The sequence below is a fragment of the Paroedura picta genome, chromosome 4 (genome assembly GCF_049243985.1).
Source record: "Paroedura picta isolate Pp20150507F chromosome 4, Ppicta_v3.0, whole genome shotgun sequence".
NCBI classification, from domain to species: domain Eukaryota; kingdom Metazoa; phylum Chordata; class Lepidosauria; order Squamata; family Gekkonidae; genus Paroedura; species Paroedura picta.
The window spans coordinates 97,161,358-97,188,616 of NC_135372.1; the positions used below are offsets into that span (position 1 = coordinate 97,161,358).

The 27,259-nt window shown below is 41.4% G+C and overlaps 2 protein-coding genes across 6 annotated transcripts in view; both read left to right on the forward strand.

Annotated features, from left to right (window-relative positions):
- DEF6 (DEF6 guanine nucleotide exchange factor) overlaps positions 1-11,614 on the forward strand; it is a 45,977-nt gene extending 34,363 nt beyond the window's left edge. For both annotated transcript variants that reach the window (XM_077334532.1, XM_077334533.1), the window contains 7 exons: positions 1,150-1,296; positions 2,850-2,958; positions 3,817-4,115; positions 5,924-6,090; positions 6,893-7,091; positions 8,770-8,860; positions 10,849-11,614. In XM_077334532.1, the coding sequence (XP_077190647.1) occupies positions 1,150-1,296; positions 2,850-2,958; positions 3,817-4,115; positions 5,924-6,090; positions 6,893-7,091; positions 8,770-8,860; positions 10,849-11,057 (1,221 nt within the window). In that variant the 3' untranslated portion in view covers positions 11,058-11,614. The remainder of the gene's footprint in view (positions 1-1,149; positions 1,297-2,849; positions 2,959-3,816; positions 4,116-5,923; positions 6,091-6,892; positions 7,092-8,769; positions 8,861-10,848) is intronic.
- A 7,933-nt stretch (positions 11,615-19,547) lies between these two features.
- PPARD (peroxisome proliferator activated receptor delta) overlaps positions 19,548-27,259 on the forward strand; it is a 55,748-nt gene continuing 48,036 nt past the window's right edge. The window contains exons 1-2 of one of the 4 annotated variants that reach the window (XM_077334554.1): positions 19,601-19,692; positions 22,674-22,771. The gene's annotated coding sequence lies outside the window, so the exon portion shown is untranslated. Of the gene's footprint in view, positions 19,693-19,843; positions 20,043-22,673; positions 22,772-27,259 lie in introns of those variants that run through there. The other 3 variants (XM_077334553.1, XM_077334557.1, XM_077334555.1) reach the window with 3 other exon arrangements.

Genomic DNA, 27,259 nt, shown 5'->3' on the forward strand with positions numbered 1-27,259 from the left:
CAGAGGGTTTACATTGACGTTCTATATCCAAAGTATTTTGCTGGAGTGATAATTCCAGTTTCTGGTAGTTACAGCTACTCCTTGCACAAACATTCTATTTTATACCATAGTTTCCATTTTGGGATCTGCATGATTGGCACAGCATTCTTATGGCGTCAAGTATGCTAAATCAACATTCCTGACAAACAAAAATCCCCATCTCTTTGGAAGAATCCTAAAACAATAATAATATCTGGGAAATGAGAGGTTAGAATGTACATGACAAAATATGCTGAGCATTTTTTTAAAGGTAATTATGGCTGTGGGGGCGATTCTGCTGAAGACTGTATTAACTCCTCCCCTTCCAATCCCATTGTATCTTGATTAAAGCTGACCCAGGGCTCTTATCAGCATTGTTAGGGAGAGTCAGTTATAATCAACTCTGATCTGAATCTTACCTGCTGCCACAATATACCTTTAAAAGGCAGGTATGGTTTGATCCTAAATTGCCAGATCAGGGAAGAAGGAAAAACAACCAGCACTCCCAAAACACACACGTGCTTGAGTACTGCATGGATTCTAGATGAGAGATCAGGTTCTAGCAGGATCAGTGCATGGCACACCCTAAAAGATGTGTCTAGAGCATTCCTGTTAAGTAACCCTGTGGGAGATGTCTACGTGACACCATTGTCATGTTGAGAAAGTAATTTGATGAGATCTGTGCAGGTGCATGGTGAAATGGTCATGTTGCTTCACCATAAGTTGCTTGCAGCATTATCCCCCTTAACTACAACATGGAGAAGCTTGTCAAAGTAATATTAGTGGAGATGTGGTAGATATGGATTGCACAGGATGGCTGCATGGTGCTCACACAACTGCTTTATTGTATAGTGAACCTCGCACTGTTCTAGTCATCCTGTACTCTAACACTGCAATCCTAAACAGTGTTAACACCCTTCAGGTGTCATTGAAGTCAAAGGACTTAGAAGGGCATAGCTCTGTTCAGAATTGCACTGTAAATGTACTTGTTTGGTAATGTGAATGGGCTTTTTGTGGCATGACTCCTTTTTAAGATTGCAGTGTTGGCATAGCCTTGCAAATGTCTTTGGAACAACTGTTTGTTTTTACAGTATGCCTGTGTGCCTCTTTCTCTTTCCTTACTCAACACAGGGCTATTTGTGGAAGAAAGGCAATCTGAGGAGAAACTGGTCTGAACGGTGGTTTACCCTGAAACCAAGCGATCTCTCTTACTATGTGAGCGAGGAACGGAAGGAGAAAAAGGGGAGCATTTCTTTGGACAGAAATTCATGTGTGGAGGTAACTGGGAATTCTCTAGAGCAAGAGGAGCATAAAGTGCTTGGTCTCACCTGCATATAGTAAACTTGACATTACATTGAACTTGTGGCCACCATAGGATTTACTGTCAGATAGCTGCTCTATATTCCCTGTGGGAACTTGCTTCAGCAGCAGCTCAGGGGCCTGATTCAAATTGGAATTGGAGCACAGGGGAGAAGAGCCTTCAGCATTCCTCCCCACATTCTTTTCACAACCTGAAACAGCCCAGAGGCAGGTGGCTGTTTGTCTCATCAGAGGTCTGCATCTGTACAACTGAGAGCCTTCCTTCCGAACACTAGAGTACCAGTCTGAATCAGGCACCTTCAGGAATGAGATACTGTGGAAAACATGCCCCTGCTGTCTCACTACAAATCTTTGTGGTGGCCACAAGTTAAATGTAACATCTAATTTGGCTCCAGGACTAGCCTGTTTGTGAATGTCCACTGTATGTAAACCTTGTGCCATTGTTAAAAAGGTGATTTTTGAGGAAAGACTTGTCTTGTGTGCCCTAAGGCTGAGTGGGGAATGTATCACATTTGAGGCCAGTGAGGGAGATACATGAAGTCCAAACCAGTGTGATAATGGGTCTTTTCACTGGTTTGCACCTGTATGGGAAGTGCTGAGCTACTACAACATGCAGCTACTATTTCTTTCAAGGGTCATGAGTTTGTCTGCTCTTAATATATTTGTCAATTGACAGGTCTACTTGTCAAAAACCATAACTTTAAGTGTCGTATCTAATGACCAGTCTCTTTTGATAATGTTTAAAAACATAATTGTTCCCCTGACAACGTTGGGTGAGACATGTATAATTCACATGGTAAAGGCCTGGGCTGTGTCCCGATTGATCTAAAACTGGATTGACGTGTGCATTTCCAAATAGCTTCATAATCACTGATATCTTTCTTCACTTTTCAGTTAATGTACTGTATAAAAGGTAAAGGTAAAGGTATCCCCTGTGCAAGCACTGAGTCATGTCTGACCCTTGGGGTGACGCCCTCTAGCGTTTTCATGGCAGACTCAATACGGGGTGGTTTGCCAGTGCCTTCCCCAGTCATTACCGTTTACCCCCCAGCAAGCTGGGTACTCATTTTACCGACCTCGGAAGGATGGAAGGCTGAGTCAACCTTGAGCCGGCTGCTGGGATTGAACTCCCAGCCTCATGGGCAAAGCTTTCAGACGGCTGCCTTACCACTCTGCGCCACAAGAGGCTCAATGTACTATATAGCCGTTACTAAATTGTATTTTTGTTGTTTTAAAAGCCCCCATCACCTCTCCAGTTCTTTCTCACATTTTTCTGATTTATATCCATTATCAGGTGATAACTGTAATAATGTGAATATGCTCTTAGCTGTTCTACTGTGGAGAAGAGAACATGAGGTCAGAGGGCTTTTCCCCTGAATAATTAGCAGAGACCAGAAAGGGATGCTGTTATTTTGGGGTGCAGAGGGGATGTTGTCATCCTAGGCTATGAAAAAGTGATGCATTTTACGTCTTGCGCTGTTTTAACTTTTTTCTTGTTTCCTGACTCAAAGATCTTGCCAGACAGGGAAGGGAAACGGTGTATGTTCTGTGTGAAAACAACTTCTCGGACATATGAAATGAGTGCCTCAGACACTAGACAGAGGCAAGAGTGGACACTTGGTGAGTATGTTGGCATTTCTGTACTGTTTCTTCTTTGAAGGAGCAAGATTCTTTTCTACTTTGGAGATCTGCTGAAGTGAAGTTAGAATATAAACAGGAAGGACAGAAGAGATATTTATCCCCTTAACTTTGATAGTCTTCATTCATCAATTTGCAATCTCCCTTTATAATCTGAACAGTCTAAATGAACTGGAGTTGCTGAAGAGAGAGATACAAGTGCTCATGCATCTGGGTAAACACTAGTCTTATGTCTATTAAGGATTTGGTTCAAGTTTATAAAAGCAAATTATGTTATCTTTGTCTCCTCTGCTGATCTTGAACCACGCACTAGTTAAGATACTTGTGACTGAGACAGGATAAGGTAGAGCAGCAGAGTTCTTCCAGTCAGAGCTTTCATCTGTGTACATATATGTCAGTGATATATTTGTGATCCTTGCATTTTAGCTAGGAAGTGTGCCTTTCACCTCAGGAAAGCCCCTGTTTAGTTCTTCATGTGTCAATCAAAAATAAAATATCCCAGATATCTGGGCAATCCATCCATTCATCCATTTCTAGGCCACCCCTCCCTGCAAGTGGGCTCAGGGCAGCTCACAACATATAAAATCACATAATAAACATAATTAAAACATAATAAAATAATTTAAAATGTAACATCTGTATTTGTTCTGCAATCCCCTTTGTCTTGTTCAGTTGCTTTTCTAAGTTTGGATGGGTTTCACAGGCATGGGGGGACATCAGCATGGGGATGGAGCAGGGAGAGAGGGCACTTGAAATAGTGGAACTCTTGTCAGAGACCTGACCCAGACAGAAAAACCCTTGGTCCCTCCTGATTTCTATGTCCCTTCCTTCTCCCAACAGCCATCCAAATGGCAATCCGCTTACAAGCAGAAGGCAAGAAGTCTCTGCATAAGGATTTAAAACAGAAAAGACGGGAACAACGAGAGCAGCGAGAGCGGAAAAAGGCTGCCAAGGAAGAGGAGATGCAGCGCCTCAAGCAACTGCAAGAGGAGAAGGAGCGAAAGCTGCAGGAACTAGAATTGTTGAAGGAAGCTCAGCGGCATGCAGAGCTTCTGCTTCAGGAGGAAGAACAGCGGCGCAAGCAACAGCATGAGGAAATGCAGAGGACGCTAGAGATACAGCTGCAGGAAGCTGAACAGGTATGTGCAAGATGGGCAGATCCATTTCCAGAGCTGGCAGGAGACAGCAGATGCAGAAATGAAAGGAGAATCTCACAGGTGCTTTGTAGCAGTTCAGTCTGTTATGTAGATTCACTTCTGGTGCAGTAATAGCTGTGGGCCATCCAGGCCAGACTGGCTTGCTGATCTCGAGAGAACTTTTTGATATGTATTTTGGAATTCTTGGATGCTGCAATGATAAAGCGATAGGAAGTTTGCTTTCTCTTAATGAAGATGCACACATCTCAAAACAATGCACAAGGGTTTCTGATTGGCATGGACATGATTCAAATGTGTCAAGACAAAAACAAAACTATTATTCATGCATGCAATGGGGAACTTTCACCATTGTGATTCCCCTGTTGGGAAACCTCCCATAGTTGTGGTTCCCATCCTGCTAGCATTGGCATGGCCAGTATATATTTTTATCTTCTGGTTGGCCAGCAGTTCAGGGCTTTCTATTGACTGTTTCTTGCAGAGAGGAACTTTTCAAGTTTCAGAGAAGAATTATGTGATGCTGTACATGGTTAGGGTTACAGGCTGGGGAGCTTAGGTTATCTTACTTTCTTGAAGTGTCTCAAAAGAGGCTAAAATATAGATGACACAAGTGGTGATAAACAAGGAGATGGGAAGTCATCAGTAAGTAATTTTTGGCTCTCTAACCAGATTCTGCAGCAGGACGTACAGTAAGGCCTCTCTACAGACCAAGCTTGGTTAAATAGCTGCACTATAGAGATTTTCAGTATTTTTTTCTTTTATATTGTGCTATCCTGGTGGTGATAAACATCAGACAAACTAACTTTTATATTGACCTAGACTACTGGTCTCTCAAGGTCACTAATGCCAACTGTGATTGGCAGTTACTCTCTAGGGTCCCAGAGAAGGTTTTTCTTATAATCTATTGCCTGATCCTTTTAAGTGGGTTTATCAGGAACTTAACATCATCATGAAAAGCATATGTTCTACCTGTGTTACATAGCCCCTCCCTCATTTCAGTTTTGTTCATGGACTGTGCATTTGTTATTATATGTGGCGGACATGATATATCTAGTGCAAGCTTTCTCAACCAGGGCTTTGGAAAACCTTGGATTTCTTGACGGCCCTGGAAGGGTTTCCTGAATGGGTGGGAGTTAATTAATTTTTAATTAGTTAAACATTTATCTGGTGATATGCAGCTGGCTCAAGGTTGACTCAGCCTTCCATCCTTCCGAGGTCGGTAAAATGAGTACCCAGCTTGCTCCGGGGTAAACGGTAATGACTGGGGAAGGCACTGGCAAACCACCCCGTATTGAGTCTGCCATGAAAACGCTAGAGGGCATCACCCCAAGGGTCAGACATGACTTGGTGCTTGCACAGGGGATACCTTTACCTTTTATGACCATATATGGTCATGTTGGCCTGTGCCGCCCCCCCCCCCCCCATAGTCATTGATCTTTCTTATTGGTTGGTCATTGTGAACATATAATGTTCACATAATCTCATATTGACTGAAATTCCCTCAGTAGTGTTTCATTAACTTTTGCCCCCAAAGCAGGTTGGGACCAAGGACTATGTGTGATCATGCTTATTTCTTCCTATACTTTTAATTCTTACACATTTTTCTTTGTACACATGCTGACTAATTACTGCGTACTGAAAACAGCAATAAAACTGTTAATAACCCAAACAAAGCCCCTTCTAAAATCTCTGCCCAGCTGCTGGAGTACAGAAGGATTTTGGTGTCTGAGTCTGCCCCCTGCTGTTAACTGTGTGTTCTACATGCTAACTGCCTTCTGTTTATGTACCTGCAGGCACGTGCTTCCATGCAAGCTGAAATGGTTCTGAAAGAGGCAGAGGCAGAACGTCAGCGCAAACGCATCATAGAACTGGAAGAGATGCAGCAGCGACTCCAAGATGCCCTGCAGCAAGAGGTCAAAGCACGTCAGGATGAAGAGTCTGTGCGATATGCACAAGCCAGGTAGGGTTAGAGATTGCACTACTTATTTATAATGCAATGTTGAATAGCACACTGAAATGAATGAGTTGGATTCAGCTGGATTCTGCCCAGTTCCCATCCTTGCTACAGCCCTCTTCCCACATGACTTTTTCCACTGCAGGTCCTGTGATTCCCAGTACTGTAACATCAGACAGACTTGCCATTACATTGAGCTAGACCATAGGTCTATCAAGGTCACTAATGTCTACTCTGATTGGCAGTTAATTGCTGGGGGTTTGGAGGCCCAAAAACATTCCCCCTTTCATGAGTAGAAAACCTTGATTGGATCCAGACTAGAGTAATATAAAACAGCTTCTGAGACTGACAAAGGTTAGCCCAGGGTACATATCTTCTCCCTCACAGATGGTCTACATTTACCCTTCCACACGGAAAAAAAACAGTGGTTTTTCTGGGGCCCAAGTTTGTGTGCTACTTCATGAGTTAGATTTGTCCAGAAATAACTGAACCCTCTTCAGTCTCACATCTCCCCACTTCACAACCAGTGCACCTTTTACTGGAGAATCTGAAACTGTAATAATTACACCAGAGTCAGTACAGGCACCTTTTACTGCATCTCTTCATGAGAGAACTCATGGATTTTTGCCTGTCTTACGTTTGTACATGGAGATTCTGGAACAAAGGCTATTTTCAAGAAAAATCTTGTCCCCATCCCTTCACTGTGGCATAAGTTAGAATCTTTGGAGTGGAACCAGTTATCTGTTCATCTTGTAGTTTACTTTTGCTGTGACTTAGAGCATAACTAGCTCTCATGCAACTTTGTTAGGCTGCTGGCTGAAGAGGAAGAAAAGATGAAACAGCTGATGAAACTGAAGGAGGAGCAAGAGGAGTACATCATCAAGGCCCAGCATGAAAAGCTAGTCCTCAAGCAAGAGATGGAAAATAAGAACAAGTTTTTGGAAGAAGCCCAAAAGCAGCTGGAAGAAGTGAGAGAGAATAGAGAGAGGATGGACCAGGATGTCATGGTGAGTGTGAAGATGTGTCTGTTTCCCTTCTCTCTGGAGAGATTGTCCTCACAGAAACATGCCACTTAGTTTATTTTTCCTTTCTATCCTACCTCCCCATAAGTACTGCTCAAGATGATAAGCAAAGGATGCTTAACTGGAGAAAATATATTTGCATAGTGAAAAGTATATCCTCTTGAAGAGTGACTATATACATGAAAATACTGAATTATTTTTCCCCCAAAATCTGAAATTACTAAGATTTTTTTTTGTCGAGATCCTGAATACCAGAGAGCTAGAACTGAAGCAAGTTTCTTTTGGGAGGTCATTCCATATCATGGTGGCCATGATAGAAAAGCCTTGAATTTACTTCTGCTAATTGGATTTTAGGAGTGGGCCCAGAAGCTTATCAGCAGCGTAATAATGCTATTGAAAACACTTCCATGTTCGGATCAATATTTACATTAAGACTGTAATTCTGTAAAAAAGAAGTTGTTTTTCTACTGTAATAGGAGGCTCTTTCAGTTGAAGAGTTGTCCTTATGTAGGACTGTTTAAGCAGATAACACATCAAGTATTGCTGTGGAAAACCTCTTTACAGATAAGCATACGGAAATTTATCAGTCACTGTAGCATTTGCTCTTGCTTTCCCTTTTAATCATAGTTCTGGAAAGCCCAAAGGCCATCTCAAATAACAAGACCACCCACTCCTCACACTCACACATGATATACTTAAGTAAACCACTAGCAGGGAAAAAAAATTTCCCTCTAAAAACAGATGTCTCCAGGGACACAACTTCAAAAGATGCATGCAATCTGAGTGTTGCATCCCCAGGCTTCTCAGTGAAAGTACAAAGGAGAGTGGGCCATTCCTCTCAGACTGAACCTTGCTTCAGTGGCACTTCTTAAAAAGTTGTGGTATCCTAGGGAACTGTGTAGATTACCTCCAGTTGGGCCAGATATTTATTGTAGCGATTCAGAAGAATGTTTGAAACATCTTTCCCATGAGAAGCTGGCATTTCTGATAGCTGTCCTCTCCTCTCCAGGAAACAAGAGTTGTCAGACCTGCAGTTCTTCACTTCCTTCTGTAAACCCAAACAAAACCCCTTATTTGTAAACTTGGGATATCCTGGCTAGCTATCCTCAGTTCCTTGTCTATGTATTTTAATATTATTATAGATCTATTCAGTGTGTTTGTTCTTTCTGTATATGATGGCTTACAATTTCTTTTGAGAAAGCTCTTGAACAAATGACTAAAGTTCGAAGGCTGAGTCTGTAGCTTTAGTCAGTGATCTACACCAAGAGATTATTCCGCTGAAGGGGCATCATCAAATCTACCAGATCTTTGAATGGCTTTTGATACTGTTTGCCCTTGTTGATTTCAGCATGCATCCTTGTTATACAATCTTTGAGGAGCAAACATGATGACAACTCTGCACTAATTCTGGGTTTGCAATTCTCCATTGCCTATGTTGATTGTTTTATTTACGTGGTATATTACATGTCATTGAACTAGGATCTGGGTAAACCCAGGCTCAAAGCCCTCCTCTGCCATGGAAGATCACTGGGTGGCATTGGGCCAGTCACAAGGTTATTGTGAGGATAAAATATAAAAGCGGAAAAGAATGTAAGCTGCTTTGGGTTGCCACTGGGGAGAAAGAGAGTTTATAAACATAATAAATGAATGAATTCTGTTACAGTTGGCCCATCGGAAGCTCCAACAAGCTAGCACCAATGTAAAGCACTGGAATGTCCAGATGAATCGACTGATGCACCCCATTGCACCAGGAGGTCAGTGACTGCAGCATGTTTTGGTATCTGGAACAAATATATATGCAGCTACATCTGATACACTTGCTCAAAACTTGTTGCTTGAGTATGCAGTGGCATCTAACAGCGGGGTGATTGACAATCTTCCAAGAAGTAGCCATCTGTCTAAAAAACACAGGAATGACTCTTTGAAAAGCCCTGTAATTTTAGAACCATTAAAAATATATATTTCTTCCTCTGCAGAGTTTGTCAGCATTATTGTAGGCTCTTTAACATAAGTAAGGAAATGCAAGCCTCCTTTCTGAATTTCATTTTACATTGTTCTTATTACTTTTTTCTGCCACTGCTAGGTCTCAGTTCAGCAGTGGTTGCATTTTGAGGCAGTGATGTATATGTATATATTAGATACATACATGTATGCACATATAAGGTAAAACTATTTTGGGCTTTTCTGCATATGTTTTTAAAATTGGTTCTGGGTCCATACGACTTTGGTTTATCCACTGACTTCTGTACACATTTTTGTAACTTTAGTTTTCACTTTAATTTTTTCATTTGTTCCCCTGCTTTTTTTCTGTTTCTCTTGGGACCATATTTACCCATATCTTTTTCTGGAAGATGTTTTTAGTTGCCTTTTTCCTTGTATATGCCAGCCCTCATCCACTTCCCTCCCTCACAGGCAAGATTTCCCCTCCCTTCTATGACTGAGCCATCCTAGTTGTGTGTCGTCTTCTTTCCTGAAGAATTCTGGCTGTCCCACCCTGTCACAGTATAATAATTTGTCTGTTTGTGTAGCCCAGGGGCCTGAGGGAAGGAATGGGAACCCCCTTTAACTTAAAAAGACTTAAATGGCACTTGAGAAGTTTTTAGATCCCAAATAAACAAAAATTCCTGAGGTAACTTAATATAGATAATGCTGAGGAAAAATCAATACATGCAAACTTTAGTTCATATATTTCAGGCAAATCAGAGTTTCTTAGATTTTCAGTTACTTAAAATCTTTATGTTGAGAACCTTTTGTTCTAGTGCTTTCCAAAACAATCCAGTACACTTTCATTTCTTTTGGTTTCCAGAAGGCTGGTACTAGAAAAAGTGTAATATTGGTGTTTCAAGGGAAGGGGGTTGGATACTAGAAAAAGGGTACACTTTTTTCTAGTACTCAAACCCTTCCCTTGAAGCACCAATACTAGGTTTTAACTGACTCTTAAGGTTTTAACAAGCAGTTGGTTTCCAACTACACCAGACCAGGGATCTCTGCATACTTTAGAGCTAGCACCCTGTTTTCCTTGACCCAAATGGGAGCCTCTAACTGCCCACTCAACCTTGCCAACTTCCTTCAGTTTTCTTTTCTGTGCTAAAGTGCACTCAGTCAGGGCTTTAGTTGTTTGTATAGCACTTCTAAGCTTCTTAAAAGTGCAACTCATCAAATCACTTCCTACATCCCAAAATGAATTTCATGTTTTAGATGGCACTACAATATTGATATATTGCTGTAACAATAGGCTAAGCAGGTTCTCTGAATTTTTTTTTAAAGGTTCTAGCCCCTTTTTTGATGGAGATATGAGGGAAAAGGCATATCTCCACAAGTCAAGGGGCTAGAGCATTACATTTTTACTGAAAGCTGGGAAGTTAGAGAACCTGCTTTGATCTATCATTATAACAGGATATTGACACTGTAGCACCACTTTTAAAAAGCCATTATATTGCTATATTAATACAAGCATGTGCAAAAAATAAAAAGGCTGTGATGGCAGGATCCTTCTTTGAAAATCTTGATTATTTAAGGCCTGTGCAGAGGAAAACAGACTCCAGCTGTGAAAATGCAGAGGGAAGGCAGGACATATGGAAGCACTATGGTCAAACTGATACAAGTGCTTATGGATTGACTTCCAAGAAAATCAGGTGTAAGCCCTTTGATGCAGTGAGTGAGAGCGATGAACATGTGCATGGCAATTATTTAAAAAAAACAAACTAAGCACTGAATGCCATGTATTTGTGTATATTTCCAGAGAAGCGTACCTTGCTGAGTAGTGGATTTTGTGGCTTCCAGCCGGCATTTCTGTCTAGAAGAGATTCTTCCCTCAAACTGAAGCAAAATCTGGAAAAGAAGAAATCTGATTCTGTGAAAAATGGAAGTAAGGAAAATGTAAACGGAGAGACTGAGAAGCAACTGCAGACTTCTGATAAAGATAATCCTAGCCCAGCAAACCTTGGTTAGCCACAGAAGACAAGCAGCCCCAAGCTGAAATTTAAGGACCAGAAACTAAACCTAATGACAGCTTAAAAATATTGTATACATATGAATACTGGACAGATGTAAAGATTAAGTAGAGAAATATGGTGATGATTCTACATTATTCTTCTCTGAAAACATGCTTAGAGCACTAGAGCTGCACCTGATGTATGTAGGATGGACAACATGGAAGCTTCTTTATCCAAAATACAAAGTGTGGTTCTTTGGTATTACAGTTCCCATGCAGTGCACACCTGTTCAGCCTCAGCCAATGAAAAAACTACTGGTCATATTGTATCATGCTGTGCTAAGGATTTCCTAACAGCTGTTGTTGCTGGTAACCACTGCTGTAATGTGCCAAGAAATTTGTCATTATCTATTTTTCTTTTCTTTTTTTAAAAAAGGTAAAATGTACATTGTGCACTATTTTGGTCTGCAAATTATATATAAAAGATTGAGTCCTGTTCTGTCAGGACAATCTTGTTGTTAATTTTCTGCTTGAGTCAAATTATTATTTCTATTAAATTTATTAAGTTGCTGAATGATGGTAACCAGGCAGTTTGTGTATGAAATTGTGGAACCAACCAGGAGATCATAGAGAATTATAAATGCACTGTGAAATATTATGCCCTCCTTGTTTCCAAATATGCATTTCCTAAGGAGTTGCCTATATATTATTTAGCTAGGTAATGGAGGGACCAGCATAATTTGTAGATGAGAGGCTGTCTTTGTGATTGGATTACGGAAGTACTGGTAGGTACTGGTAGTATCCTAAGGAGAATTTCCTGTAGAGCCTTTTGTAAATAATACTATCTAGCTCTATTCTCAGTGAAAAAGGTCATAGCTTTTATAAAATTAAGAAAGGACAACCACACCATAACCTGAAAAGCAAATATCTAGTTCACACATTTGAGAGTAGAACTGTGCTTGAATTGAACCACTTTAGAGCTTTTTAGCAAGTGAAGGGCTACATTGGTGAAGTGGTTAAGAGCAGCGGCTTCTAACCTGGCAAGCCAGGTTTGATACCCCGCTCCCCAACATGCAGCCAGCTGGGTAACCTTGGGCTTATCACAGCCTGATAGAGCCGTTCTGACCAAGCAGTAATATCAGGGTTCTCTCAGACCACTTCGCACTGGAGGTTTCATGCTGGGCTGTAGGCTGGAGTTTTAGTTGTGGCAGGTTGCCCCATCTCTTCCTGCACCCACATGGCAGAACATTTGTCTCAGTGCGCCTCATCTGCCCACCGATTTGTGCTCCTGCACTGGTGCTGGGGCAGTGAAGTTCCCAGTGCATAAATGGTCTCAGCCTCATCCACCTCACAGGGTGTCTGTTGTGGGGAGAGGAAAGGAAAGAAGACTGTAAGCCGCATTGAGACTCCTTCGGGTGGAGAAAAGAGGCATATAAAAACCAACTCTTCTTTTTCTACATGGTTGAATGCTTCTCTATGGATAATCCAACACACACACAATTAAAATTAGTCATTTAGAGGTTCAGTTCTTCTATTTCAGGTTCTCTTTGTGTGAACTAAATCATAGATACGTTGTCAGCCATTCAGTCATGTCTGACTCTTGGTGATCTCATGGCACAGCTGTCACCACAATCCCTAATATGTACTACCTCCCTCAGTCGTGCAATGTTCTGGACAGTGTCCATCCTGATTGTGTCCAACCACTGCGTTCTTTGTCAGTCTGGTTTCCTTTTTCCACTGACCAATCCTAGCATGACTGCTTTCTCCACTGAATTGGATTGCATGATATGACCACAGTAAGTGAACCAGAGTTTTGTGATTTTGCCTACTGATGATATATCAGACTTCATGTGCTGTAGTATTTCCTTGTTTGTGACTCTTGCCATCCATGGAACCCACTGAAGCCTTCTCTTGTCAGATTTTTTCATCATCCAACTTTCAAACCCATAAGTGGCTATTGGAAATATGATAGATCTAACATTTGGTAGTCAGGCTTATGTCCTTGCTTTTCCATGTTCGGTTCAAGCTCATCATTGCTGAGTGACCCAGAGCAATTTGATGTTTTATTTGCATACTGCAGTTGCCACTCACATCGATTTGTGATCCAAGAAAAATGAAGTATCGAATGTATTTGATCTCTTCACCATCAATTGTTGTTGTGACTTGTCTGGTTTGTTGCCATGGTCATTACTTTTGTCTTTTTACTGTTTAAGAAAAGGTCAAATTTCTTACTTATTTCACTGACCCTTGTAATCAGCTGTTCTAGGCCTTCCTTAGTTTCTGACCCCATCTAGTCCAACCCCCTGGTCAATGTGTCATTTAGTCACAAAAAGTAGCTTTTGGTAGGAATATGGACTTCCTTCAGTGCTGAGGGAAGAAGGGTTAATTCTCCCCACCCATGCCATTCCTCTGATCAAAAATACCTCCCACGGTTGCTTTTAGGCCAATAGGGGGGAAAGGCAGATACCTATATTATGCCTGTCATTTTTTCCTAGTTAACAGCATCTTAGGATGGTTTTTTTTCAATTGGGGGAAACATTTTTGGAGAGGGATAACTGAATCCCACCCCCCAATATCACAGCCCTGATCCATTTCAGCCCCCCCCCCTCCCCGTCTCCTCCAGGTGCCACATCTAGTTTTTGCAATCCTAGTTTTGCAATTATATTCTTGATTCGATTAATTTAGATGAAATGTGTCTTCATCCTATTGATTGCACTAACACGTTATGTAATTTGCCTTGAGTCTCAGTGAGGATAGCACGCTATACATAACATCAATAAATAGCAATGTCAGGAAATCAATAATGTGCATAAACATCACACATAGTTTGGTCGTCATGAATTTGAACTACTGTTCATTAAAATGACATTATACCTGCATACTTGGTGGGTCTAGTAAACTTAAAAAGTACCGATTAGCTGTCAGAGGACAGGGGGAAAAGTAGTGAAGCACCAGAGCCTGTTCCCTGCCTTTCCCAAGTGACAGGTGGCACCACAAAGAAGAAGAAGAAGAAGAGTTGGTTCTTATATGCCGCTTTTCCCTACCCGAAGGAGGCTCAAAGCGGCTTACAGTCGCCTTCCCATTCCTCTCCCCACAACAAACACCCTGTGGGGTGGGTGAGGCTGAGAGAGCCCTGATATCGCTGCTTGGTCAGAACAATTTTATCAGTGCCGTGGCGAGCCCAAGGTCACCCAGCTGGTTGCATGTTGAGGAGTGCAGAATCGAACCTGGCATGCCAGATTAGAAGTCTGCACTCCTAACCACTACACCAAACTGGCTCTCTGTATTCTGTATTTTCGAGAGCCTCTTGTGGCGCAGAGTGGTAAGGCAGCCGTCTGAAAGCTTTGCCCATGAGGCTGGGAGTTCAATCCCAGCAGCCGGCTCAAGGTCGACTCAGCCTTCCATGCTTCCGAGGTCGGTAAAATGAGTACCCAGCTTGCTGGGGGGTAAACGGTAATGACTGGGGAAGGCACTGGCAAACCACCCCGTATTGAGTCTGCCATGAAAACGCTAGAGGGCGTCACCCCAAGGGTCAGACATGACTCGGTGCTTGCACAGGGGATACCTTTACCTTTATTCTGTATTTTCAGTTTTAATGGATGAATGTATGTTTGTATATCATAGAACTGTATTACCTGTTCAGTAACAAGTTCTACTCAAGGAGGTTATTTTGAGAACAGTCAAGGTGGAAAGCTAGGGATCCACTTTCCATTGCTCAGAGTCACCTGGAGAAGCTCTCCATGCTCCTCTGTTGCCATTGGGTTGCCAACTGCGGTACAAAGCTTATCATGGTCCTGTACCAAATGTAGAAAACAATCAGTACTGAATATCTCAGATCTCAAGAAAATTACCACAGCTTGCTTTCCTTGGAGAAAATTAGCCTTCTAAAATAGTATTGCTGTTTTAAGTTAAAATGACATGAAGCTATATGATGTTCCCCTTTGTTTCTGGCTCTGCTAAGCTGAGAAAACAACTTTGCCGACAGCCTTCGACCCAGCTTTTTGCTGGGCACTTCCTCTATGGAAACTCTGCACACCTGCTTGTTACAACTACTTATCCAGATGATCAGTCAAAACAGGCTTCAGCTACATCTAGGGTTTGTACAACAGTGTGATATCTAGTGCACAGACAGTAAGATGGAACTCTGTGTGTATGTTTGTGTGTACGGGGGAAGAATTATGCTATTTGCTGGTTTTTTGTATCAAACCAGTGATTTGGTACTGGAGAATGTCCAGTCTTTGGGCTAAATAAAATACATTTTAGAAATTGTTGAATGGTTCACAAGGTGGGGTAATATGTTGAGGGAATTTGATAGCAAATCGTATAGCAGCACCGGCATGAGAGGCACAAAGTTTGAGACTCTATGGCTGAATTGCTACTGTGGGAAATATCTGGCATCTTCCAGGGATTGGTTTATTATGGGTTTTATAGGGCATTTTCCAGATCTTTTTGCATGAACTGATCTGACAGACAGGTCTTGATCAGTTGCACACCCAGACTGCCAATAACCACAGTTCAGCACAGTTTGAAGTTTGCAGGAGTATGCAAGATTTCAAATATTTTTCTTTCAAAAAAACACTTCATTGTCATTTCATTTTTACTTATCTTGCCTTCCCCCCCCTTACCTTTTCTAATTGAAGAGAGGTGAAAAGCACTTTTCTATTGAGGCTGTAATCTTTCTTTGTTATGTAGATAGTTGAATGAAATTTTCAATGATTGTTCTGCTCTCGCATGGGATTCCTGGCAAAATGATAATTTTTTGCTGCAGAAATTGCACCCACAAGCTCTTGCCCGGCTCAATTGTTTAGGGTTGTTCGGTCTCTTACTGCCTTGGAGGAGGAGTGTAAAAATATTAGTCAACTGAATCTTGGCTGGTACAAAATGCAGCTGCTAGGGTCCTCACAGGAACATCTTAGAGGGCCCATATCCAGCCTGTGCTGAGGCTGCTGCATTGGTTGCTGGTTGCTGCCTGGATCCAGTTCAAGGTTTGGGTTTTGACCTTTAAGGCCCTTCGTGCTCTGGGACCCACATACCAGAGGGACCACATACCGGTGTCACCCTACATTCTTATGCTCTGCGGGCACCAACTTGTTGATCATTCCTGGCCCCAGAGAAGCACACCTGGCCTCGGCCAGGACCTTTTCAGTTCTGACCCCTACTTGGTGGAATGAGCTCCCAGTAGAGCTGCGGACCCTACGGGAGCTTTTGGCATTCTCCAGGGCCTGCAAAACGGAGCTGTCCTGCCAGGTTTATGGTTGAGGCCAGGACAGCAAAGAAGATCTGATTGGGGCTCACCTAGTGCTAGGCAGCGGTTAGGCCAAGTGTTATCTGCAGCCCTCCTCTTCCTACTCCCTTTATTTGATGTTTTATTGGGGGGATGGAGGATTGAGTAATGCCACTATGTTTGTTCGGCGGGGTGTATGGGTGTTATTGTATGATTGCTTATGTCCCTGTATTGTTTTAATGGGGTTTATTGGACAACTTGTAACCTGCCACGAGCTGGTCTCAGGAGTGGTGGGAAATAAATTTTAATAATAATAATAATAATAATAATAATAATAATAATAATTTTGGTTATGCTTAGAGAGTGCAACTGTTTCAAAGTCACCTTTCATGGTAGAGTAGGCATTCAAACCTGGGTCTCTCAAGATCCTAGTCCGACATCCTATCCACGATGCCATGGCAGCTCTCAGAGCATATAAAACCTTTGTCTCTACCTTCTTGGCAGCCTACATTGCTGCTTGTAATATTGGGAGAGGTAAATACAGCATTTGTCTCAAACTTACATTTCTGTCTGCTTTTGGTCTAGGGATGTCTTTTTGCCTAGCAAGCATCATCATAGAATAGAATATCAATAAGAGGCACTGTTTACATAGAACTAAATCCCTCTCCAAGCAGTGACCCAGCAAAGCAATTATGAACATTAAAGAACATTAAAGAAAGTTTCTTTTTGTGTAATTTGATGTGTTAATATTCAAATGCATATCCCTAAAAGTTTGGCTTTTTCTGGATGACGTACACTAAGAAAGTAGCAGAAAATGATAGGACTCTGAGTTAAAAGGGGAAAGAAGCCAGTTATCCTTCACATGTCTTAATCTTTTGCTTCCTCAATATCTTGCCATATGTGACTCCAGTTCCTGACTCTTGACTTCCAGCTTCCCTGTGGTGCTTAGAATGCTGGTAGGCAAAGAAGAGAGAGAACAAGGGGGTGGTTGTGTTTAAGGTGAAGAAATATTTCAGTTGGTTCACTTACCCTCCTAATCTCAGAAGCAGCACAGGTCATGCATATACAGATCTATCCTCCAACTGTCTAATCTTTTTAAAGCTATTATGCTACCGGCCTTCACTACATTTATCATGCAATGAAAGCATGACAGCTAGCAATGACTTCCACAATTTACACATTGAGTAAAGATGCACTTCCTTTTGTCCACCCTGAAACTTGCCCATCCATTTCACTTTCTGTCCTTGACGTTACTGTGCCATGGATCTACAGCATCAGAGGTAAGGGAGGGGGGAATTTCAGAGCCAAGGAAAGATGAAAGAAAGCAACTTGTTGTTGTTATGTGCGAAGTCATGTCCGACCCATCGCGACCCCATGGACAACGATCCTCCAGGCCTTCCTGTCCTCTACCATTCCCCAGAGTCCATTTAAGTCTGCACCGACTGCTTCAGTGACTCCTTCCATCCACCTCATTCTCTGTCGTCCCCTTCTTCTTTTGCCCTCGATCTCTCCCAGCATTAGGCTCTTCTCCAAGGAGTCCTTCCTTCTCATGAGGTGGCCAAAATATTTGAGTTTCATCTTCAGGATCTGGCCTTCTAAAGAGCAGTCAGGGCTGATCTCCTCGAGGACTGACCGGTTTGTTCGCCTTGCAGTCCAAGGGACTCGCAAGAGTCTTCTCCAGCACCAGAGTTCAAAAGCCTCAATTCTTTGACGCTCGGCCTTCCTTATGGTCCAACTTTCGCAGCCATACATTGCAACTGGGAAGACCATAGCCTTGACTAAACGCACTTTTGTTGGCAGGGTGATGTCTCTGCTTTTTAGGATGCTGTCTAGATTTGCCATAGCTTTCCTCCCCAGGAGCAAGCGTCTTTTAATTTCTTTGCTGCAGTCCCCATCTGCAGTGATCTTGGAGCCCAGGAAAATAAAATCTGTCACTATCTCCATTTCTTCCCCTTCTATTTGCCAGGAATTGAGAGGGCCGGATGCCATGATCTTTGTTTTCTTGATGTTGAGTTTCAAGCCAACTTTTGCACTCTCCTCCTTCACCCGCATCAACAGGCTCTTTAGTTCCTCTTCACTTTCTGCCATTAGAGTGGTATCATCTGCATATCTGAGGTTGTTGATATTTCTCCCTGCAATCTTGATCCCAATTTGTGACTCCTCTAATCCCGCATTTCTCATGATGTGCTCTGCATACAAGTTAAATAGGCAAGGCGACAGTATACAGCCTTGCCGAACTCCTTTCTCAATTTTGAACCAGTCAGTGATTCCATGTTCAGTTCTCACTGTTGCTTCTTGACCTGCATATAAATTTCTCAAGAGACAAATAAGATGCTCTGGTATTCCCATCTCTTTAAGAACTTGCCACAATTTGTTGTGCTCCACACAATCAAAGGCTTTAGCATAGTCAATGAAGCAGAAGTAGACGTTCTTCTGGTACTCCCTAGCTTTCTCCATGATCCAGCGTATGTTGGCAATTTGATCTCTAGTTCCTCTGCCTCTTCGAAATCCTGCCTGTACTTCTGGAAGTTCTCGGTCCACATATTGCTGGAGCCTAGCTTGTAGGATTTTGAGCATAACTTTGCTAGCATGAGAAATTAGTGCAATGGTGCGGTAGTTTGAACATTCTTTGGCATTGCCCTTCTTTGGGATTGGAATGTAAACTGACCTTTTCCAATCCTGTGGCCATTGTTGAGTTTTCCAAATTTGCTGGCATATTGAGTGTAAGAAAGCAACTACTAAGCCTATACAATCAATTCCATACTAATGATTCCAACAGCAACAGCTACTTCAGAAAACAGACGGAGCATCACTGGTCTGATCCAGGATTATTATTTTTCTGTTCTTAGGCAACATCCCCCCAACTGCATACAGATGGTTTCCCTGCATAGATCCCAGCACATGTTCTCCCTGAAGCTCTAAAATAGACGATCCTTTATATTATCCAAACGATGCATTCTGTATTGGAAGCACAAGCATAATTTAGTGGAAAATTCCTGGGCTGCTGCACTCTTGTTCGCTGTTTTCATCTCCCAGCTAAACCGTTCGGCCCTGATAACGCTCCGGCCGGGACGCCCGCGTCTCTCACCCCAGCGTCAATCGCCGCCCCACCTTCAGCTAAACAGCCCGCCTTCGCCAAAGGGCCACCAGAGGGGGTTGTCGCCGGCGAGAGAAACCTTCTCCCGCAAGGGGCTGGGAAGGGGCCGGGTTTGGGCCGTCGCCGGAGCGATATGCTAAAACCGCCCTCACGCTGCGGGTTGGCCAATGGCGCTGAAGTGCGCAGTGACGTCAGAGAAAGGGCGCCTGACGTGCCGGAGAGGGAGCTGTGGCTAATGCTGCTGGGGCCGTGTGTGTGTGGGGGGGTGTTCCAATGATAAAAGTTCTGTGCCGACCGTGGCTGGGGAGTGCGCGCGCGTCATCGACAGCAGGTGAGGTGCGGGGTGCGCGCTTGGGGCGTTGCCAGGGGTGACCCCTGTTGGAGGGGGCGGGGTAACGTCCCTGATGGGGTGAGGTTGAGACGGGAATGTGCCCTTCCTCTTCCCGAAGGGGGGGGGGTGGGATGTGGGAATATGTTTGGGGCAGGTCTGTCTGGTGTCCGGAAGATGCCGTATGTAGACGGAAAGTCCACCGCAAAAGAAGACCCCAACGCAGCTGCTGTCAGTGAAGTGTTATGGAAGAGGAATGTTAAGGGTCAGCGAAGGCGCTCTTCCCATCTTTAATTCTGATATATGGTGTTCCGACGCCTTAACAGAGACGACTCGCGTGTTCCCATAGAAAGGTTATTCCCCGCTTTTCTCATAAAAACTCAACCAGTAAACTGGGAAGGTCTTCGTGTCTTGCCGTGGGTGATTGTGGAAATGGATTTATTTCCTTATAGTCGAAATGTCTCCAAAGAGTCTGATTTCAGTCTTGCCAGCCTCATCAAGAATACCCACTGATTGGTTTTAGTGTTACTATAAGGATAGCGTGTACTATGTGAAAACAGTTGTTTCCAGTGAGTAGAGAGGCACTTCTTACGGGATAATACAAATTTTTGTAAGATTCCTCCCCCCAAGGAAAGAACAATAACAAAAATTCAGAATATATCAGGATTCAAGTGTTTTTGTTAACAGTAGCTGGTTCTTGGAGTTAAGTTTGGTCAGGGTATCGGTTGTTTCACAACTTTCTAGTGGTTTTCTGTGATTGAGGGTATTGATTTACAGACTATATTGGATTATAGATTAGGTGGGAATAGTTGTGTTACTCTAGTGGTGGGGTTGGGGTAGCTTCTGTGACTGTGTGAGATGGTTCATTTTGACCCTCCTCAGTCACTAGAAAACTTTGAAAAAGACGTATGTATTTTCTCTCATGAATGTGCGAGGGGAAATATTGCAACCCCATTTGTGTTATAAAGATGTCATAGGCACTTGTAAAAAGCTGCTCATTCTCTACTGCAGTTTGTCCCGTGTGATTGTGTGTGTGTGAGAGAGAGAGAGAGAGAGAGAGTAAATCTCATTAAGTAGACTTACATTAGGGTTCTGATTAGACCTCTTTTGAATTGCAGTGTTAAGTAAGTTTATTGATTTAACAATGAGGCCAACGCAATGAAAACTGCATGGGGGGGGGAGATAAGTGAATAAATAGCTTAATTATGTCCAGATGACTTGTATTTGTCTTAATAGTTCAGTTCTTCCACTGTGTACATTTATATATTACTCTGGAGACCTTGATAGGGTGGAATGGCAGCATAAAGTGTTTTATTTAAATATTATTATTTGATTTATATTAACCATCCCGCTCTGCATTCAGGCTCATAGTAGCTCTCATCACTTTTGCTTAGGTTTCAGAAGTCCTGTTGGAAATTCTTCAAAGAAATTATTTACAGTCAGTTGTTTGTACTTTAATGCAAACATAAGTTTGAAAAATGATAAGTTGATCCAAATGCAGAGTGCTTGAAGAATTAATTGGGACAACTTTATTTGCTCTGCTGAATCATTTACAGAAACAGTTCTCTAGGGAAGAAAGAAAGCTAAAGACTTAGTGTTTGTGATAGCTGTGTAGTTACAAATATACAACTTGAGTGGGGGGAGGTGAAGTTATTAAACCGCTACTCCTGATGCATCACAAAAGCAAGAAAAGTATGTCCCCAGTACTATTTCTTGCTAGACAGCTGCAGAAACTCTTTTTCTTATTCTTTTGCTGGCTTGAATCAAGGAAGCCACAGCCCTCAGTTTGTAAGACCTGTTGGTGATTGGATGTTTTGGAGTCCATTAATTCATTGAGTCACCATAAGCTAGAACTGACTTAATGGCATTTAACACATGCATACACTTTTCTAATCCTGCTCAGCAACTAATTTTTAACAGAAGTTGTTTCAAATTGAATGAGAACTGAATTCCCACTAATGTTACTCATGACTTGGCTCACAAAAATGTGAGTTAGTTGGAAGAGCCAAAGAACTCTTTTTCATCCAAAATAGAAATTTTGGCAGAGCTTCCCCTTTTATTTTGTACCTCGGTCTTTCATTTTGTCTATGTACTAAACAGTAATGAACACTGAATTGTGAAACAACAGAATTCTGATACTCTCCACTGTGGTTTGTAGTTGGTGGTAAGCAAGGGCACTGTTTGTATAGGAAAAAGAAGTTCAGTTGCACAGTAAAGGGATTCCTCACATTGAGGGCTAATTCTGAGCCACCCTGAACATTGGAGAGATAGGATATGGATATTACATTGGGCCAAGTGAGAAGACCTTGACCCAGCAGTTGTCTACTGCAAAACAGTAGATCATCAGCACAGGGCAAAACTTGTTGTTCTTGATTATCTTGACCACTTCCTGATGAGTAGTTGAACTGTCTGTTCTGATTCCACATAAAGCAAATTAGAGGATAGTCTTTTTATTAGTCTTATGAATGTTTGTCCCTTCAACATATTTGTTAGTTTGAAGTGAACTTATTAAAGATGAATGGTCTGAACTGATTCATAAAATGAATTTTATTTAGCTGAATAGGATGTAAGGCAGCAGACATGCAGTCTGAAAGCTCTGCCTATGAAGCTGGGAGTTCAAAAGGTTGACTCAGCCTTCCATCCTTCCGAGGTCGGTAAAATGAGTACCCAGCTTGCTGGGGGGTAAACGGTAATGACTGGGGAAGGCAATGGCAAACCACCCCGTATTGAGTCTGCCATGAAAACGCTAGAGGGCGTCACCCCAAGGGTCAGACATGACCCAGTGATTGCACAGCCTTTAATTGCAAGCAGGCTTAGTTATAATAAAATGTCATATTCAGAAGGTTCATCAATGCAAGAAAATGTCACTACCAGTTTCTTCTTTAAAAACCCCAGTAAAAGAGTCCAATAAAACTGTCTCTTCCAATGTTCCAACTTACTGTTAGGAAAATTCTAATATTTAGCCAAATTCTACTTCCTTTTAGTTTCTACTCAGTATTTCTCATCCTGCCTTCTGGTGCAAGACAGAACAAGTCAGCTACATTTTCTACAAAATAGAAAGAATGTGAAAGGAATTCACTTGGTAAGGTCTATTCAATCCTGATTTCTCCTGGTAATAGTATCAGTAATTTTTGTTTCATTGATCCTGTTTTAAATTTGGTCTGAAAGTTTGTAACATTCCACTTAAACTTCCTGTTAGCTTTAGGACAGTTGCTTAGTTGTGGTCAGCTCATTCTGGATCTGGTCTTTGAACGCATCTCTGTGATAAGAGAGGATCCATGCATGTTATTTTCTCAGTCTCTATTATCAGACTAAAGACAAATGGCCCAGATTTGGGCATTAGCCAGTGCCTTGGGAAATCTACATTGATCTTTCTGTGCTATTACCATTCTTTTGTATGGTTTAGTCATCCATGTGTACTTTTATGCTTTTCAGAATTCTGTGAGAATTCAAACACAACCTTAAAATTGAAGAGACAAGGAACTTCCCTGTCTTATGCCTGAAATATTGTCCTTCTTGTCAAAGAGATTATGCTTTTTATTGGGTTTCCATCATTTTTATTTAAACAATAGAGCAGTGACTCTCAATCTTCCTAATGCTGCGACCTTTTAATACAGTTCCTCATGTTTGTGACCCCCAAACATAAAATTATGCAAGTGTTCTTTCACCGAAATGAAACCAAAACTGACCAATGGCATGAAGATCCATTGTTCATGATTGTATATAAATTAATTTTTTCCCCGGGATTTCTTAGTTCAGTTCTGCCTCTTGTCCCACCATGCCGATCACACTGTTTTCCGCTGCTCCAGACAGACGAAAGCTCTATGCTTGCCCTGCTGCGACCCCTATGAAAGGTTTGTTCAATCCCCAAAAGGATCCCAACCCCCAGACTGAGAACCACTGCAATAGAGGAACATAAGGTAAATGGTCACAGGTTGTCAGGCCTCACAACTTTGTGGTTCTGATTGCACTTAATTGAAAATAGAGCAAAATGATTCAATAACTTAATTATTCTTTTCATTCCTAACTCTTTCTTGGTTGGTAGACTAAACAAAAGTTGTAACTTTTATACCCATGACAATATTAGCAGTTGCCTTTTCAATCTTAAATTATTTGGATGGATTCCCTCAATACCACTCTGTATCAGTGGACAGTCATGTCTAAGTGGACAGTCATGTCTAAGAATGGCCTTCACTTTCTAATGCAAGTTTAGGCTGCATGTCCTTGAAGTTTTTTGTGTGTCTTTGCCCTGGACAGATAAAGGTGTGGATCTAAAAAAAATTAGCACTAACTAGTATATTATTGTGCTGTCTTCTACTGGGCAGAGACCTGTAGGATGCTTTGCTTTGAAGCAGAGTGAGCTTAAGAGATGTGTCCTGAAAGTATCACAGGGTGATGAATATTGATTTCAGTACAATGGATTTCTGATGTTTTAGCCAAGTACTCATCTTTAACAATGCAAAATATTCAAAGACCCTTCAAAATTAACAATTGGTTAGTTTTCTCTCTAATCCAGAAGATAACAGATTTTGATTGTTTATGCATAGTGACCACTTTACTATTCCCCTTAAAGTGAAAGGGCTTATGTCTCCTAGCCTGCAGTACAAACTAATAATGTTGGATAAGATTAAAATCTTCAAGATTCATTAATGATTCCTGCATCTGTTATTCCCATTATTAATTAGTAGTCAAAGTTTAAAAAAAACTTTTCAGACAACCATAAGCTATTCTGTTAACCTCATATTGCACTAATAAAATAGGAAACGAATATTGATAGTGCTGTCAAGCAGTTAAAGGATTAAGTTAAACTTGTAAATAACCTGTATGAAAGTGACAAATAATAATTTCCTCTATGTTGCTAGCTAGCAAAGTTTCTGTGAGTCTAAATGAATTACTTCCTGCTATTAATAGTTCACACATATGTGAGGATAATGGGCAAATAATATTTTTGTGGGCTAGTAACATTTGTTATCTTATTTGAACATTACTTCAAAACACCAGGAGCTTCTTTATGGTTCTGAAAGTGGTAACTCTGCTGTGTGAAACAACTTAAAATACACTAAAAGCTGCCATGCATTCAGAATAGATTTAATAATGCTTTTCATTACAGTTGAGAATGTGTTACATTTCAGATTATAAGAATACACTATCCACATTGAAAGTGTACTGAAAGCAGCAAAATCCCAGACATTTGATGGTGTTTGTAGACCTCAACCATAGGCCTGGCAGAACAGCTCTGTCTAAGGTCTTGCAGGGCCCTGATATCATTGGGCAGTGTGTTCCACCAGGCTGGGCCGGGAGCTAAAATGTCCCTGGCCCTGGTTGAGGCCAGTTTAACTTCTTTGGGGCCAGAGTCCTTAAACAAATTTTGCTCAGTAGATCTTAAACTTCTTAGGGGGACATAGTGAAGGAGGTGGTCTCATAGATATGAAGGTCCCAGACTGTTTAGGGCTTTAAAGGTAAGAACCAACACCTTGAGCCTGATTCAATTTTCAATCTGGACCCAGTGCACCTGGGAGAGCACTGCTCAAATATGTGCTCTCTATTGGGTCCCTATGGTCCACATTCTGGATCAGGAAGCTTCCAGAGCAGCCTCAAAGGCAGCCTTGCATAGAGTGAGTTGCAGAAGTCTAATCTAGAGGTGACCATAGCCTGATAAAAAGCATGGCGGGGGACATTTGTAATCTGGGCCTCCAGAGATAAGGAGGAGTCCAGAATCACACCTAGGTTTCCTGTTGATAAAATTTTTAAAATATCAGCGTAGGACCTGTGAACAGGGCTTTTTTAAAAAGTTGACTGTCTGGTGACAGTCTAAACAAAGCGTTTAGAATTCCCGCTTGTGCAACCCTGTGTATGGTTACTTAGAAGATCCAGTGTAGCATATGATTTGAGGGTCAGAATAGGATATGGGAGATGCCAGTTTGAATCCTTAGTCTGCATGCAAACTTGCTAGGTGATTTTGAACTGGTCATTCTCTTTCAGAGAGGATGAAATGAAGGAGGGGAGTTGATTTGGGTTCCCATTATGGAGAAAAACAGGGTAAAAGAAGTTTCCAGGTAACTGTGCATAGATTACAGTCTCATAGTATAGTTCAGAGCAGAGTTACAGCTTGGCAAGCCTCATGAAGTGGAATCATCTTCTTAATTATAAAGAGCAAAAGCAATACTTTCATTATGGTCCTAAATAGTGCCTGTGAGAAGTGTCCCGTGTATTTGAACAGACCTTGCAAGAATACCAAGGTCTTCAGAATACAAATACGCTGTTTCTCCTTGTGAATCATATGCTATCTGAGCTGGTTCCAGGATAGAAATTTAATAAATAATAACAAAAAATAATGATGATGTGATTGTTTCTGTCTATACTCATATCCTATTCTGATTTCTGTAGTTTAGAAAAACCTTCAGAATCCTAGAATGATTCTAAAATAAATCACTACCTCTGATTTTTGGTGTTGGTTCATTCTTTCTGTATCTGTCACACTTTTTCACAATTAATAAATACAATTATGAAAGGTTAGAGGAGCTATATTGGAAGGTGGTGGAACAGATGATAAGCTCTGACAGTTGATATGCTCATCATGAAGTTAGCAGTAATTTAATGTGTTGTCTTGTAAATGTGCAATTAAACAACAAACCAAACACTAAAACATAATTTAAATGTACCTTTAAATGTACTGTTAGTAGTCAGCCTACTTCAATATTACCATTTGGATATATTAGTTATATATTCGCAATTTAGTAGCTGTAAAAAAAGACATGTGAGTTCAAGAAGTTTAATTACCAATTTTTGCTGTCTTGGAGGATTCAGATTGTTTAATCATATGGTTGTTTTGTGGAGGATTTTGTGCTTCATTTGAAAAGAAGATAAAATCAACATAGCTCAATTTAAGAGTGCCACAGCATGTTCCCAGTGTGAAGATTAATCTGCACACTTGAAATAGTGCATGTCTTGTCATTTCTAAATGGTAACATAAGTTTCTCTTATGTACGCTACATTGTATATGTAATCAATCATGGATACACTAGCCAGAAAGTAAACAGAAAAAAATACTGTGTAAAGTGCATTTAAAATAATCTTTGGGTCTGCCTGTTTATTAATAAGAACCAGTTTTAGAACTGTTGTACTCTCCTAATAATCCTTACATTCAGTTTCTGGGAACCCTCTATAGTAGGCTGGAAACAAAATGGGAGGGCAGAATCTGCAAGAAGTGCTCTCGTCTTCTATTGGGAGAAAAGCTTAACTCCAGCAGAAAACTATTTTTAAATCCAGCCAGAACAAAACAACAACAAAGGTTTGGATTTCTAGCCCTGTTCCTGTTTACAATTTCCATGGTCTTTTGACTAATTCGTTTTTACACATCTGAGTCATATATACTTGGAAGTAAGTTCTGATGAAAGCGAGGAGACTTACCATTCATTTATTTGTACTGTTCATTTAATGCTCCAGAAGTATTTGTTTCCTTTTAATTAAGTCTATCATACCAATCTTCAGAATGAGTTCAAAGAATGTTATAGCAATATATAAGATGCCACGTGAAATCCTATTGCATCACCTTAAGCAGATATTAATT